Source organism: Homalodisca vitripennis, chromosome 6, assembly GCF_021130785.1.
Source record: "Homalodisca vitripennis isolate AUS2020 chromosome 6, UT_GWSS_2.1, whole genome shotgun sequence".
Lineage (NCBI taxonomy): Eukaryota > Metazoa > Arthropoda > Insecta > Hemiptera > Cicadellidae > Homalodisca > Homalodisca vitripennis.
The window spans coordinates 56,590,401-56,608,537 of NC_060212.1; the positions used below are offsets into that span (position 1 = coordinate 56,590,401).

Below are 18,137 nucleotides of genomic sequence, written 5' to 3' on the forward strand. Positions count from 1 at the left end.
GATAGACCCGAGACCATATCAAATGAATCTGTGGTTAAAAAATGTTGACATCTAAAAAAATCCAAAAAGTGAATAAACTTTGTCATTTTCTAACTAGCTAACGTTCTCAATGATTACGTCTCAATTCCTCAGGACATACTGCAGGTAATCACCTATTGCGTTAACACTTCTGTAACTTGTTATAATTTAACGTTTTAAAGCAATTATATCTACCCTTATCTTTAGCATCGATCATGCCACTTAGTAGGTTGGATTAAGAAATGCAAACGCTGTGATATTTCCTAAAGCTTGACTGTAGTTTTGGCAGTAATCCAGCTTGATTTACAAAATTCGTCATTTGTTTCACAACTAACAGTATTTTATGAATAATCTTGGACATAGGTGGTAATATTGACATTCTATCTTTCTTAATTCAAAGAAAATCTATAGTGCTTGAATAAAAAACAAAATGAAAAATGCCTTTATTAAACAGGTGGAGTTAATAATATAAATTGCTCAGTACCACATCATCTCATATACAGGACAAAAATGTCTTTTTATTGTATTTTAAAAACAGATAATGTTTTTACCTCTCAGTGTAATGGTAAAGTAACATATCGATAAATGTAAACTCCATATTGTACTTGGTGTTGCAGCTAGACCAGAGATTAAACCAGGTGGCAGACCTTTACAAGATGGAGAGTGAGGATCAGTCGTTCTGGACGGGGCTAATTGAACAGTATTTGATTCGCGGACCGAGCGTAACGGTGCGCGGTGTGCCCAGTGTGCAGGAGCAGCAGACTATGGCACGTGAGGAAAAGGAGAGAGTGGAGCAGCAGAGACTACAACTGGGGTTGGAGGGTTTACAGGAGAGAGACAAGATGCTCACAGATGCGATGCAGCAGAATGAGGTCAGTCCCATAATCTAATCAACTTTGTAGCCATAACAGACTTCAATGACACATGCATTTACTTATAAGATAACAAGGATTATTGTATAAGCTGTCAGGTTTTGTTATGTGTAAAATTGTATCTCAGCTCAAACGCTCTCTTTAGCAAAAATTTAAAAAATGAATGAGTTATTTGAAATGACTTTTCTTCTGAGTCCAGCCGAGTCCTACTAACATATATACTCTTATGACTAACCGCAGTCTGTGATTACATCAGTGAAGATTCCCAGCTTTGAATCCATCAAGATCCTCGGAATCAACTAGTCTAGCACTGCTCCACCCCAAGTTTGGCTTCTGTCCTGTTCAGTGCAAATCAGTTCATAATATCTTTACAAACTGATTTGAACTTGTTGTTGTAAGGCAGTTAAATAAATAAATAAAAAACGTACAGGCACATGTTTATACAGGGTGTTCTGAAAAAAGGTGCCCATTAAGTCAGGGCGTGATTCCTCACATCAAATAAGAAAAAAAGGTCTAATTAACATAGGTCCGAAAATGGTTAGTTACCAAGTTATACAGGGTGAAAGATTTCGTCTGAATTTCAGTTCCCTGCTGCAACGAAGCCCTACGGGTATTTGTTGGCTGTTAATTAAGATGTACAATTTAGCGTACTTTATGTAAAATGAACTGAAAAATTGAATAAAACCGTTTCCAGACCTGTAGCTACAGTAATTTTTAAGATATGTGACGAAATACGCGAAACTTGGTCCCGAAAGAAAACAAGTTACATTTAGGTTTGAAGCAGATTTACTATGTTAAATGTACAATAAACACAAAATATTTTTTCACGGTACTTGTAGAAAATTTAATTTCGAAGAGAAAGATGTAAAATAAGTCTATAATAGACAAACGCAAACTTTAAAAAAATAATCCTTAATTACATACAAAACGCATGAAAAAATAGACAAAATCTGTTAAGCTCTCTACAAATGTAATATTGAAATTAAAACAGCTGTTTTATTAAAACAAATTAATGAGTTACTATTATTTCTTATCAAGTAAATATTTTTAACAATCATACATTATCATTACATAAAAAAGTTATCTGAATTATCATTCAACAAAAAAGTTACACTTGTCCTAAAAAACTAACCACGTCACAGTAGATGTTCAAAATGTTTCCCCTCATTCAAAATACAAGCATCCAGCCGTCTTCTCATAGACTGCCGAACTCTTTCGAAGATCCCAGGTGTCTCACGTATCCTTTGAATCCCGTTAACAATTCCTTATTCGCAACTCTTCTATGGTATCCACAGGCGAGTCGTAGACAAGCGTCTTTAAAATGTCCTCCATAAGAAAAAGTCTAGAGGATTGAGGTCAGGTGACCTTGCAGGCCATGCTACTGGGGCTCCTCGACCAATCCATCTGTTTGGATATGCTTCATTTAAAAATTCTCTTACTTGTAATGTGTAATGAGCTGGAGCTCCATCCTGCATGATACCACATGTTGTTTGCGTGTGTATAGTGGCACATCTTCGAGTAAACTCATTCAGATTAGTCGTCAAGAAATGTAAATAATTTTCACCATTGAGCGTTATCAGGTAAAAAAACTAATAAAATTTTTATCACCCAGAATAGCAGCCCATACGTTTATAGAAAACTGATATTGGTGACGGTTCTCTGAAATAGCACGTGGATTGTCAATTGCCCACATGTGAGTATTGTGGGTGTTAAGAATAGCCATTCTTGAAAATTTTGCTTCATCAGTAAAGATAATGTAATTTAAAAAATGTGGATTTCTGCACCTTTGGATAAGCCATTGGCATAGCTGAACACGAGGAAAGTAATCTCGAGGCAAAAGAGCCTGGACCCTTTGATAGTGATAAGGAATGCAACTGCTGCTTGTGTAAAATCTTCCAGACAATTGAATTACTGACACCAAAAATCCAAGGCTAGTTCTCTAGTACTTCTTCCAGGATGATTCTCTATTTCGTCCAACACGCCCTCCTCCAATTCAGCTGTACACGTTGTACGTGGCCGTCCTGATCTACCAACTTTTCCAGATTTAAAGGTTCCCGTCTCGCTTAGCCTTCTATGAATGGAAGAAAACATTTTATGAGTCTGTAACTGTCTATGAGGAAAATGTTCCTGATAGAGTCGTCTAGCCTGACGGACTGTTGCAATGTGCAAGACCGTACATTAAATGCATGTCTGCCATTTCACCATTAGTGTACATAATATTCATATTACCTGCCATGATGAATAAGATATTATTAGCTATCAAAAAATTAACTTCAACGGCACTCGCACTAACTTGTATTAAAGTACAGATCAACACACGCACTTAATGAGCAATGGAAAATAGCTGCTTGTAATGTTTATTTAAATTATTATAAACAATGTTACATTGTTAAAACATAATGTTTTAAATAGAAATTATTTTGTTTCTCAAATCAAATATTTTAATAAAACAGCTGTTTTAATTTCAATATTACATTTGTAGAGAGCTTAACAGATTTTGTCTATTTTTCATGCGTTTTGTATGTAATTAAGGATTATTTTTTAAAGTTTGCGTTTGTCTATTATAGACTTATTTTACATCTTTCTCTCTCGAAATTAAATTTTCTACAAGTACCGTGAAAAAATATTTTGTGTTTATTGTACATTTAACATAGTAAATCTGCTTCAAACCTAAATGTAACTTGTTTTTCGGGACCAAGTTTCGCGTATTTCGTCACATATCTTAAAAATTACTGTAGCTACAGGTCTGGAAACGGTTTTATTCAATTTTTCAGTTCATTTTACATAAAGTACGCTAAATTGTACATCTTAATTAACAGCCAACAAATACCCGTAGGGCTTCGTTGCAGCAGGGGAACTGAAATTCAGACGAAATCTTTCACCCTGTATAAACTTGGTAACTAACCATTTTCGGACCTATGTTAATTAGACCTTTTTTTCTTATTTTGATGTGAGGAATCACGCCCTGACTTATGGGCACCTTTTTTCAGAACACCCTGTATATTCTTATATAGTACACATCTATATGGAATTACTTTGAGATGGATATATAAAATTGTAGACTTGATATTGGCATGGTTTTATATTACAATATTTCTTGTCCATGACTTTTCAAGTAATTTATTATAAAGTTTTAACTTCATATAAATGTGACTTTACTTTGTCAACTCTAATCTAACATTTTTGAAATGTTAGATTCCAGTTTTTCCATTCAGTTTTACCTTATCCAGATCTACACGACAAGCTCACCACTGCTACACCTCAAGTTTGACATCAGTCTTACAGTAGTTTTTTTATGCCTAGATTCCTCCGCCACAGTCAATGCTGACATCAGTGAAAATCCCAAGTATTGAATCCATCCAGTTCCACCGTATTCAGGCCTACACGACAAGCTCAGCATCGCCTCATCCCAAGTTTGATATTGGCCAGGTCCCTGTGTACATGCAGCTTGATCACATACACACTAATTTTGTTTATGTAAGTAGTTTATGCTTTTTTATTCCATTTTAATAACTATCTTAACACGTTTATTCCAAACAAATTTTTTTGTTTTCAATTTTTCATAGTATTTTGTTGTTAGGTCTAGAAATAATAAGTTTTCATCATTTTTAAAATTTTTTAACTTGTATTTATATAAATTACTAGCAGTTTACCTTCAACTTTGCACACAATATCATTTTGAAAAAAATAAGGACACCATGAACATATTCTTTTTAAATGGTATACCACCAATGTATAAAGGCAATCCACCGTCACAGGAGTAAGGCCTTCGAGGAATCCCAAGCAATTTTAACTTATGAGAAATAAAAACAATTTTATGAGAAGAAATTTTAAATTGAATTAATTATAAATTTGAATGTTTCTGAAAAGGGAATATGAAATACGTGCATTTCAGGTAACTTTTATATTTATTAGTATTATTAAACTTTTATATTGCTAGCAGATAAACAAAAGTAGATTGGGAAGCACTTGGAACACTTCGTGATTCGAAGATGACTGCTAGCAAAACCCATTCTCTGTAACTAAGGTAATAATTATTCTTTCAGTACCATAGTGAATATAAAGTACTAGCAGCAAACCGTGGCTTTGCACACAATTTCATTTTGAAAAACATCATAAGCATATTCTTTTTAAATGGCATTTCAAACAATCCTGAAATAACTTATAGTCACTTAAAAAAGCTTAGGTATGTTTGGAGTCAATTCAAAATGCTGGAAAAGTTATTAATCCATGGAATTCCATTGTATTGTTCTCAAACAGGATAATTTATAGTAAAATCTGCCTGAAGTGATCAGAAATCAGAAAGTATATTGTCTTTAAACATTAATCATGCAATTGACAAAGTCATCTTTTACAGTAAGGAATCACAGCCTGAGATACATGTTTTCTCAGTGTGATGCAGTCAACATAAAATGATCTCTTAAAATTAATTGCTGCATAGTTGTTAGTTGTTAAAACAGTGAATTATATTAGGTCTCACACCCTGAAACATGCCAGGTTAAGAATTTTCTTTCAGAAATTAAGAGTGAATATCCAGGCTGCCAAATATCATTGTGAAATATAATGGCTAAGCAAACAAGAAGTATTGCTAAGTTTTTTTTTTACTAAATCTGTCTATTGAAATTTTGAAATAATTTTAATTTGCAGTAGATCTCACCTCTCACCTCATTTTTTGGAACATCAATGTGAAAAATTGTTTGTAAAAAGATTTATTTCACCAAGAGGAAGTTTTTAGTAAAAACGTGAAAATTAGGAAAGGCAATTTTGGTACCGCTTTGAAACTTGCAAGAAGTGTGCCAGTGAAACTCCTGTGCTTTTTCTATTGTGTTGTGTAGTTGATACTACCCAACTACATAATGTACATTTAACTACTACTGACGAAGGAATTTAAAACTTACTTTTCTGATTTTGATTACAGGCTCCAGGCACTATACATTTGTTATTGAGTCTGCCCTTGAAATGAAACTCACAAAATCAAAAGATATTTACAATTTACAGATGTTTGTGCTGATGGACACGACAGAGGTATCAAGTCAGCTACGGCCGTACCTGTTGCTGCTGTTTGAGAGTCTGTTGGAGTCACCAATACAGCGTGGAGACGTTCTGGTACCTCATGAAGAGGTGGTGGCTCAACTGGAGGCTGACACAGTTGCTGCAGTTACCCGTCTCGGCCTTGAGTCCACTAGCCGTTTCCAGTGCGGCCCTTACTGTCAAACTACGTCACTCATGTTGCAGGTACTGTACAAACGTTTATGCAATAAAGATCTTTTATCTTTATCTTTATCTCTGTCTTTATGTTTACTTTATCTTTTATACTAAAAAATGCAGTAAGGCGGTGAAACATTATTGTTTGTCTACTTACTCAAGCATACTATTTCATTTGAAAGTGATCAGAATGGAGCGAGAATAAAAGTGGTATTCAATAAGTAGGAGCAGCTCTACTTCAAGCTATCCTCATTTAAATGCATAGGAACAATGATATGCTTCAAGCACGTTCATGTCCCTTAATTTTGACAGTAGTATTATGACATATGTCTCATTCATCTTGTTAATATGTATCAAAATGCATTGTATAAAAAAAGATATTTTTATCGGTTATTCAGAAAAAAAATCTCAAACTATTTTGTACTCCACAATTTTAATATACATAGAAAATAATCTTTACAAGAAAAACTAAAAAGGATTTGAAGACTACTTCCATAGTTCAAAAGGTCAAAAATAAGGATGAAAATATCTTTGAATGTCAGCAGTTGTCTTACATAGTAAGAAAAGTTATTCTCGTCTCACTCTAGCTAGCTCTTAAATGAATGATTATTGAAGTTCAGAAGTCATAAAAGATTTTTAAGTTCAAACACTACCATGTTTATAAGTTATAATATGTTTAAATGTTAAGACATAGACATATTTTTAGAATACATGTTCCTTGGATTTTTTTCCAGTTGGAGCCAAATAAGTATGAGCGAGGTATAGTGTGGATACGAGAGCTACTGTACCAGACCAAACTGACAGTGGAGAGGTTGAAAATCATTGCTACCAAAATCGTCAATGATGTCGCCCAGGTCAAGCGGAAAGGCAATACTATGGTGCGAGACCTCATGAAAGGAGTAATCTACACAAACGGTACATTTTTATTAGAGAATAAAATGTATACACACTTTTCTTGGGTTCCTTGACTGTTATGAGTAAATATTTTATAGATATATTAAAATACAACTCTACTACTACATGATATGGAACCATTATACAGTAATCAGTCTATAAGGTGAGAATAAGTTGTCTCAACTGTTTAACCCTTAGAGAGCCACAAATAAATAACCGAAACTACTCCTAAGAGCCACCTTAAAAATAAAAAAATTCCCGCATACCAAAACCAATTTTGTTTTATAATTCTTATAACATAAGAGGTAAAAAAACTAAAAAATTTTTTTTTTTTTCACTCTTTATTGTTAATTTACAGCAAAAAAAAAATGGTAAAATCAAAATTTCACTGAAAAAATTTAATTTTGACATTCTATGTGTTCATATATAAAATTAACAATAGTTGAACACAATTATTGTAATATTTTACAAAAAACAAGCATATAATAATTTTCATTTAAAGAAAATATAAAGAATATAGTAAAAATTTATATATAAAAATTAAATAAAAGCAATGACACTAAAAAAAAACTTGACAATAAAGCCCTACATCACGATAATAATTCATAAACTACACTGTACATTGATTAAAAATATTGATTAATATCAAAATTGAAAAGATAAATACGCGGATCGAAAATGGAAGGGCGAATAAACATCTAACCTCACGGAAGGCTACAGGCAGACTGAGCGCGCGTCAGTAGACGTCTTTGGCTCTGCGGGAGACTATGAACATCCGGCCGCCCGCTATTTTGTCGCTCGAACAAGAGCCGTGACCTTCAAAATAGACACGAACAGTTGTCCCTTGTTTAACAGTTTTTATTAAGTTTGTTACCCAGAAATGCTTTTAAATAATATTTTTAAAAACTTGATTTTGCGTCAGTGGACATCATTGGCTTTTTAGCACTAGTTTAGTATCCATTCCGATTCAACTTTCTTAAACGTTTTTTAATCCATCTTTAGCTGAGCATAAGACATTTATCTTAGAAAGAGACCAAATTCCTTACTGTAATATGGTATTTCTGTCTTTTTTTGTAACTGTAACATTGGTAAATCTCTGTAACGATGCTCTTGCTACATTAGAAGTCTTTCATTGTTGAAAATGTATTATTTGGAGCATTGGAACAGTAGCTGTAAGGAATTAACACATGTGATATGGAACACAGAGAGCAATCACTACTCGGCGAGTGTGCTGAGGCAGCACAAGTTCCTGTCTTCGATATTGGAGCGATTGAATGACCCGAACGAGTGCAATGTCGTGTTGGCTGAGATAGACGAGGTGCGCCAGATCATCACCCACCCATCCAACATGGTGGTGCACATGGCTGCCAACCTGGAACTGTTGGCAACCAAATATACGGATCCGGCCAGCATGTGGACTCAATTGCTGCCGCCCACCCGCAGCCCAGCACGTAACCAGTATGTCCACACATGGTATTCATTTAGTTTAGTATTAGTAGCCAGTTGTTGCTGAATAGTAATCCATCTCCTTGTAGTATATTTCAAGATAGTGCTGCTCTTTTAATATAGATTTTTAGGTGAGAGATTTTCCCTTCTAGTAATACCCAAGCTCAAACTGCTCATACTGCATTATTTTGGACATATTTGGTTAATTAATGAAATCCAGCAAGTGAAAAGATATAGAAGAGTTTATTTACACCAATTAAACTAAGTACTCATATGGAATGTCACTATTGATTTTTTTCAGATACTAAACAACTTTGTAGTGAAGATTACAATGGTCTTTAAGATCAATGAATTTCAACGCCAAGGCTCATGCTTAATCCCAGATAAAGAGTGTTGTAAAGTACTTAATTTAGAAAGCTTTAACTTATCAGGTGACAAAAGAGAAGCTCAATACTTGACTAGTATGGTGCTTGACTATCTTGTGGTTGAGGTGACATGATTTGTGACAGAATGAAGTGAGGATAACTCAGTTACTTACATCAGTGGGCACCTCTCAAGTTTTGACTGCATTATAAACAACTGTCTATATTGCTTATGTTTAGACATGGCTTATGATTACCTTTTATCCACATTATTATTATACAATCTTTGTGTTATTTAGTAAATAACACCACGGCCATTGGTGGTGGTTCGGAAGTCACCTTTAAGCCGTTGGTCCCCAGGTTAAGTGTTTGAGAGGGCTTCTTAGTCCTAACTTTGCCTTGGTAAAATAAGACATCTTTACTTTACTTTTTACTTTTAAATTTAAAACATTTCTGGAACCAGCGAAACAGTATTTAAAAATAGTACACTACCTTTGATTGGCCTCTTACTTACAAATTAATCATGACAACTCATATGTTGGAAGTTTTTTTAAATCAGAGAGAAAATACGTTCTCTGTAATGGTATATTAAGTTACTAACGCGTCTGAAAATGAGTAAAACCCAGTAGATGGCAATTTTTCTCCAGCTGTCATTATGGAAATATTAGTTCATGGCACATTATTAGTTCATGGGAATGCTGTACGATCACAGCACCAATCAGAAACATCGCAGAGTGGCGGAAAATGAAGTAAATATTTTTCCTATACAATATCGAATGCATTCCAACATTTGAGTTGGACGGCTAATCGCGATGACAGTTGATCGCCGACATATCAAGAATCTTTATTGTCGGCCCACAATAACTGCATTGCCAATGTCATCAGATGGTTTATACATATACACAGTATAACACCAACATTAAAGAATAAAATAATACATACTACACACTTATGGTAAATAGTACAAGTCACAAAGCATAAAAACTAAAAGAATAAATTGTCTACATTACAAGAAAGCATTTCGTCTAATGTATAAAAAGCTTTTTGTTTTAACCATTTGAGCAAAGCATTTTTAAATTTTGTGCAAGAAACATCTTTGGCCGTTAAAGGTAGCTTATTAAATAATTTTACACCAACATAAAAGTATATGTGCTGGGTCTTAGTTAGCCTAGCGTATTCTAAGTCAATAAGGTCCCGATATCTGGTGGAATAATCATGACTAGAGTTTCTAAGACTAAGTGTTTCAAGATTTTCTTTAACAAACATTAAACTTTGAAATATAAACATACAAGGTACAGTAAGAATATTATGTTCTTTAAAAAAAGGTTTACATGAGTCACTAAAGGCTATATTGAAAATTGTGTGTAAAGCTTTCTTTTAGCATAGAAAAACCTCCTTAGCACCAGTTGAATTACCCCAGAGGAGAGTTCCATACAAAAGTTGTGAGTGGAAAAGTGCAAAGTACGCTTTTAATAGCAAGGTGAAGCTAGTACAAGTTTTGAGTTTTTTTTAACAGAAAAATTACTCTGGATAAACGGGTACAAAGAATATCTGTGTGATTTTTCCAGGTAAGCTTAATGTCCAGGTTGATTCCAAGTAGCTTAACAGAGTTATGTATAGAGTTATTTCTTAAACTAAAAGTAATATGTTCAGTCTTCTTATCTTCGTTAATTTTTAAGCCATTAGCCGAAAACCAGAGGTCAGACCTTTCCTTCATGTAGCCAATCATAGCCGAGTTAATTTCAGAGAGCAAGTTAGAGCACATCAAGGTAGTGTCGTCAGCGTAGAGTACACTTTTATTAGGCACAAATTTGGGAAGATCATTGATGAAGACCGTGAATAAGAATGGACCCATGACAGAGCCCTGGGGGACCCCGCTTATAACCTGCTTAAGGTCCGACCTCTGATCACCTATTTTAACAAACTGGTTCCCAAGTACTAATATACGAGATAAATAGGGAAAGCTCATTGCCCTCAATTCCATAGTAATTTAGTTTTCTGATAAGCTCTTGGTGGGGCACAGTGTCAAAGGCCTTGGTTAGATCTAAGAGTAAGGCACTAACTTCTTCTTTTTTTTTTCAAAACTATGAATAATGTATGACACCACACTTTCAACAGCCTTAATAGTGGATAAATTATGTCTAAAACCAAATTGTGCTGACAGAAGTAATTGATTTTGTTCAAAGTAATGTTCAATCTGACATTTAATAATACTTTCAAATAATTTAGATATAACTGGTACCAAGGCGATAGGTCTATAATTATTTACATTAGTTCTGTCTCCCTTTTTATATATAGGCACAGTTACTGTTACTTTTAAGCATTGTGGAAAGACTCCGGTGTGAAACATCCAGTTTATAAGATAAGTTAAAGGATACAATATTTCCCTAATTATTTCTTTAAGTATAAAATTAGATAGTCCAAATACATCCTCAGCCCTGGAGTTACTTAGCCTGATAACAGTATTTAAAATATCAACAGTATTTACAGTATGCCATTTAAAAGGCAAAGCCTTTGGATTGTTTACACCGGATGACTCCAGCATGTCACTTGCACTTGCTAAATTTAGACTAACATTATCATTAGGCCTATTGACATAATTACAAATATTGATAAAATAATTATTAAAATCACTGACAGATACGGGGGGTTCGGTCTGGGAGCATTTCTTAGGGGTGCGCCTTGTTTCATTATTAATCACAGTCCAAGCTGCTTTGCACATGTTTTTTTACCCCAATATAAATTCATCATTAGCATTCTTTTTTGCTATGTCTATTTGGGTATGATAAAACTTTTTAATCCTTTTGTGGACCTCCAATAAATCAGGATTAAGTTTACACTTATCATGACTTACATCTAGTAGTAACTTGATTTTAGTTAAAAAAAGGTGTGTACCAATGTTTGAACTTCAAGATCTTATTGCTAGGATTCTTATTTTTAACTTTTTTCAAAGGACAGCACTCATTAAAATAGTGAGACACAATCTCCATAAAATTATTAAAGGCTACATCAAAGTTCAGCAACTACAATTACTTTATTCCAAACAATATTACTTAGTCACATTTAAAATTCTCAACATTAAAATCGTTTAAAACTCTAACACTAATGTTTGACTGTACAGATTTATTGGTAGGTAGAGAAGAGTTGCGCAAAGAAGTACAAGAAAATTTAAGTCTCAAAAGCAAGCCTAAATGATCAGATATATGATATTGTACTGTATCACAGCTAAACATTGTCGGATGCAGGTTGGATATAAAATTATCCAAACATGAGTCCCCTCTAGTGGGAAGGTTATTGAGGCAAAAACAGTCAAAAGACTTCAGCATGTTAATAAACTTAACTGACATTGAGCAATGCTTCCTGAGATCAATGTTTATATCACCAGCTATGACAATCTTAAAATTACGATACTTAACATTATTGCTAACAAAATCAAGAATTTGAGTTAGTTTATCAACAAAAAGTTCAATGGAAGAGTCAGGAGTACGGTATACAGACACAATCAATAAACTTATACTTTAAAAAAAACAATCATTACAGCTTCAAATAGTTTTGTTTCACAAATAAAATCAACATTTAAAACCGAAAAAGAGTGTTCAAAAGTCTCCCGTACAAAAATTTCACTTCCACCATATGAAGAAGTCCTGCAAAAACTAGCTGCTAGGTTAAAATCAGCTGGAGAGTAAAAATTAATGTCTTCTATCTTACACCAGTGTTCATTAACGCAAAGAATGTCACACTTAGTGGTGCTGTTAAAAATGTCAATCAAGTTTACTTTATTTTTTATAGATTGGATATTAATGTGGGCTAAGTTTACCTCAGTTTCACGATATGTAGAGGGCCTATCAGCTTGCAGACCATTTAAAGTAGACTTAGGTTGGTATAAAGGAGACGAGCCTATTAGGCTTATGTACCTGGTTCCATTACATGACCTGGTTCCAAAAAATGTCCTTCAAGAGCACTTTTGCGGGAATACCTGAAACGACTTATATAGGTACCGGTTGGCCAGGTATCAGGATCGTAAATGTTTTCCCATAGTGATAGGGGGACTCCGACTTTAAAATATATAAGTTGTAGAGGAGTATTATACTACTGCAAAGCATGATAAAAACATCCAGGTTGTCAACCAGCAGAATATTTGGAAAGATATCATACGTTTTGTTTAATATACAAAACTTGTTGGTGTAAGTGTTTCTAGCTTGATACATCTTGTTATAGTATTAAACTGAGGAGGATATACTATTTGGTATTGCTGGCCCTGATGTTGACTGTTGTGCAGACTCCGGGTGACAAATGACTGGCAACTGCTGTTGGACCACTCAGCCAGTAAGGTGTGCAACTGTGTGGTGGGGATGGGTGCAGTAGAATCCACCTACTTCTGCCAAACTACACCCACCATCCGAGATTTCCTGGACCCTGACTTGGCCCCACTGCTTGTTTTTCTACAGTATCTCACCCAGCTTGAGGTCAGTTGACAAATGTCAGCATTTATCATTCCCCATTGTTTAGCTCTACAGATGAATTTGTCCTCAATTGAGTGTCACAGGGATTAAATTCTATTCAATTCAAAAGCTCTTTATTCTAAACGGTTCAATCTAAAGGGTTAGATTTTGAGGTGGTTTATTCTGATCTACGCAGCTTGGTCCTTCCATCTGGAGGCAGAGGATTTAATGCTTCCTTTCTGGCCTCTTATTCTGAGATTCCCTTTTTAGAAGTCATTTGAAGCGTTCTCGTGCTGCTGCAATCAGTTTTATTTTTCCTTTGCTCTTCAAAGGGATTTGGATTGACAGGAGAGTGGGATGTGAATAATTCTCGGTCTGGGCTGAACTTGAGAGGTTCCCTCACTCTTCCCCATTGGTTGTAGGAGTGATGGGTCCTCGGGTTTGGGACCGGTGTAGTGGATTTAAACACTGACTACACCTTTAATTTAGTTTATTATCAATAGCATTATGTAGAATTATTATTTGGAAAAATGAAGAATTTAGTCTTGTAGAAATTCTGTTGATAACTGCTTTGTTGTAATGTCAATTCAGCATCAATACTTAAAAGGTTAAAAAACTTAGCAATGATGTATTGTTTTTAATCAATTTAGTGTAAATATAATTTTACCAAGTTAATATGTTGGGTGATGAATATAGGGTCCGATGTGGCGACTAATACGTGGTCTGGGGTTTGCCTACTCGTACAACATGATACCTCGGCCCAACGAGGGACTGCTCTACCTCACCTTCTACAAGGCTACCAACATCATAGGAGCCTACAAGAAGACAAAGTCTATCCTGGTTGGTAATTATTTACCGTTGAATATAATCTGCAAAGTACTCTAAATTTTCCTTTAAGACTAAAACATTATTATCACTTATAAGAATTATTACAACTGTAAATTTAATTACAGTAGAATAACAGGTTTCTAAGTTAATTAGTTGAAAAATTTCATTAGTTAAAACAATAAATTAATATTGTTTTGTTTTATACTAGTATACTCTAGAGGCATGTTAAAGATGAATCCAAAATCTCAAAAACTTAAAAGAAGATTCTATTTTAAGAATTGATTGACAAGATTTGACATTGGAATGGACTGAAATGTATCATGTCTTTAATCGTTGGACAGAAGTCACGTTTATGACTTACTACTTACAGGTATATTTGTAGATTGACAAGATTTGACATTGGAATGGACTGAAATGTATCATGTCTTTAATCGTTGGACAGAAGTCACGTTTATGACTTACTACTTACAGGTATATTTGTAGATTGACAAGATTTGACATTGGAATGGACTGAAATGTATCATGTCTTTAATCATTGGACAGAAGTCACGTTTATGACTTACTACTTACAGGTATATTTGTAGATTGACAAGATTTGACAGTCAAATGGACAATGATTTACTAACTAAGAAAGTAAGGAAATATTGTGATTTTGTAAACAAATCTTACTTTGAAATTCATATTATTATGATTGTGAATTGGAGCATGATTATTCTTGGATAGCAGCTAATAGGTAGTAAGAAAATTACCAATTACTAAAATTGGTTTCAGTTACATTTTTTGTATGTAAAATTGTAGACGGTTATGACTTCCAGTTTGTATTTTTCTATATATATTTTTGTGCATCACCGTGAATTTGCCATGCATGTTTGCAATCAAAAGCTTGTTTTACAATAAACAAACAATTGTTAACCTATTAATCACTTATCATGGTACGGTCTCGAGATAGCCGATACACGTTATAAAATTTTTTGTTTAACATTATTATGGGCTCAAATAATAAATTTTATGTATTAAAATGAAACAAAAGAACATGTACTATATATATAAATATGTATTAACTCCAGAAAATCAACATGAATATTTATAGGTAAAATACTATATTTTTGAACTTTTTCTAATCAGTTCCGTAATTAACCCTTTGAGTGCCACAGCTCTAAAAATTTTTCACATTGTAAGAGTGCCAGGTGAAATTATGGGGATATATGCAAGAAGTGCCGGGCATTTTTCAGCAAAAACGCAAGACTTTGGTAAAAACACTATAAAAAATTGGTTTATCATCATATTTTCATGATATTTTTATTTAATTTGTTGGTGAAAGACTGCTCTAATTTACCTATTATAAAAGAGTACACAAAGAAATGAACAAATTTTTAATTTTATAAAAAATCGATAGGCTTTAACAAATTTTTTAAACACTTTTTTAAGTTTGAGATAAAAAAACATAAACTAATTTTTGTTTTATCTAGTTATAAATATTTTTATGTTATACAGCATTTAAAAAAACAATCAAAATTCATATGTATTGCATAATTCTGAATTAAAACCTTCTTGAAAAAAAAAGAAATACAATGACAAATTTTTAGTTATGCTATATTTGGTTACAATCCTGTAAAAAATTGGTTTATTAACATATTTTGATGATTTTTTGTGAAAGAACAAACAGAACTTATATAATATATAACATTATATTTGAACTAAAACTACCTGAAAATAATATCTAACAATTACAAATTTTTTTGTAAGGATTAATTAGATTTTCTTCTCTAAGCAACAATGTTTCTAACAAAAATATTACATTTTTTTACTTCAATTCCTAATACATCCTGTAAGATGTCTAAAACAAGTAGCTTATAATAGCAATGCTAAATAGTTTTGATGAACATACCTTGTTAATTAATTATAGTCCAGTGCATGTGAAGAATGACCTCCTGTGGCCAATTTGAAGATTTTGTTTGGTTTCCAAAATTTTACACTTTTGTCTTACACAGGCCTAATCCTAAACTAAGTTATTTACACTATGTACACGGTTTATCAATGTTATCTTAATAGCACTTATGGTTCTGGATGCAAGCAGGATGTAATCCTTTGTCACATCGGGAACAAGCAAAGTGGGACACACTTTTCTTTTTTTCTTTAGAGCATACTACACATCTCCTCTTTTTTTCACCATCCAGTCTTATTACTCCTATATTTTTAGAATATTTTTTTCCAGTGGGGGTATTATTTTCTGACTTAGTATTTAGCCATTCATTGCCTAATTCGTTTACAATAACTTCGGTAAATCGAAAACGGCTCATTGGTTTCTGTGGAGCTTTTATTGTTGGTTTCACATTTTCTGCATACAGAATATAAGCATTGAGTACCATCCTTGACATGATATGAAATACCACTTTCTTCCAAAATTTTAAACTTTCACGCTCATCTAAGTAGGCATAGAGCATCATGTCTGATACATCTACGCCTCCCATGTGTTTGTTGTATTATAGAATGATGTCTGGTTTCTTTATAACTTCATTTCTACCCTTTCTTTGAACATTAGTTGTAGTAGCATTACTAAGTGAAGATAGCAACAGCACTTGTTTTTTTTTTTTTTTTTTGGATTTTTTTTCTCTAAAGCCACAAAGTAACAAAAACCTGTTTTTAAAAAATTTTAGTGTTCCAACTGGAAATTTTTGCTTGATTCCTGCAGGTAAAAACATTCTGTTCATCCTAATTGTACCTGTGATGTAGGTTCCCACTGTGTACAAGTACTTATCCAATGGAACTGAAGTAAAGAAATTATCAACGAAAACATGATATCCGTTATTGAGGTAATTGCCCATGGTTTAAAAGTTTTGTAACAACGAAATATGCCAGTCCGCACTTGTTCATCACAGCCTTATCTTCAGGCTTAGTATTTTTTGCACCTTTATAGACAAAAAACCCAAGGCAATAATTCGTTACAGCATCGCACAGAACCCACATTTTCACCCCCCACCTGTGGTGTTTTTTTTTTAGGCAAATATTGCATAAGCGACGTATGGCTTTTTGTCCCCACTAGAGATTTATCAATAGAGAGCTGTTGATTAGGTATACAGGGTGTATATTATGTCTGGAAACACCCAAATATATCCTTTAATAATTTAAATATAAATTTGAAACCTCTTACAATCGTGATAGAGATTGGGCATCTACTTTTTGGAACAATGTTTTGTTATGTCACACCAACGGGGGACGTCCTGCCGAGGGTATCGTGAATATTCTTAATGGAAGCCTATACCTTGTGATACATAATTTTAAAGGTAATAGCTTACTGAATTGAATGCCACAAACCGCATCTCAAGGGAATTATTCTATCAGAAAATAGAGCATTTTTAGTATTGAAAATTTACTGATGTTCAACAATGTAATTTTAACATGGTTCTTGCCACAAAATGTGTTTACACTAATTTTTTAGCATTTTTTTAAATGTTCAATTAAATAAAACAAAAATTTCATTTTAAGCTGGTTCTATTAGCACAAAATTGCCAGTTTTTAGTTATTTTTTTTTAAATGCCGAACTTTACTACAATATGCTCCAAAATGAAATAATCCCAGCTATTCAAATTGCATCAGGAGAATACTTTGATAATGTATGGTTTCAGCAGGATGGTGCTCCACCCCATTATGGGAGACAGGTAAGAGAGTATTTGGATTTAAGGTTTCCTCATAAATGGATTGGCCGAAGAGGAGAAATCGAATGGCCTCCAAGATCTCCGGATTTGTCACCAATCGATTATTTCCTATGGGGTCATTTAAAATCCAATGTTTATAGAAGAAAGCCTCATAATTTGGAAGACCTAAGAAACAGGATTATAGAGGAGATTGCTTTGATAACTGAAGAAATGTTAGGCAACTCTGTCGAATCATTTTTACACAAGATTGGCTCATTTGTCAAACCGTAGAAGGAACACAGTTCGAACAATTGCTTTGACACCAAATGCAGGTAAAACGTTTGTTGTAAGGACTTTTTCCTAACAGCATACATTATTTTTTATTTGTAATAAGAAATCAATAACATAAGTATTTCCATAATTGTACTGTAATAA

General features: G+C 33.6%; 1 protein-coding gene across 1 annotated transcript in view; it reads left to right on the top strand.

Annotated features, from left to right (window-relative positions):
- The window catches only part of LOC124365386 (uncharacterized protein C05D11.1-like), a 48,793-nt gene extending 31,927 nt beyond the window's left edge, over positions 1-16,866 (top strand). Inside the window, exons 9-16 of the mRNA XM_046821363.1 lie at positions 636-890; positions 4,194-4,367; positions 5,889-6,125; positions 6,830-7,010; positions 8,195-8,447; positions 13,077-13,263; positions 13,936-14,079; positions 16,801-16,866. Of these exons, the coding sequence (XP_046677319.1) occupies positions 636-890; positions 4,194-4,367; positions 5,889-6,125; positions 6,830-7,010; positions 8,195-8,447; positions 13,077-13,263; positions 13,936-14,079; positions 16,801-16,866 (1,497 nt within the window). The remainder of the gene's footprint in view (positions 1-635; positions 891-4,193; positions 4,368-5,888; positions 6,126-6,829; positions 7,011-8,194; positions 8,448-13,076; positions 13,264-13,935; positions 14,080-16,800) is intronic.
- Positions 16,867-18,137: the final 1,271 nt, after the last annotated feature.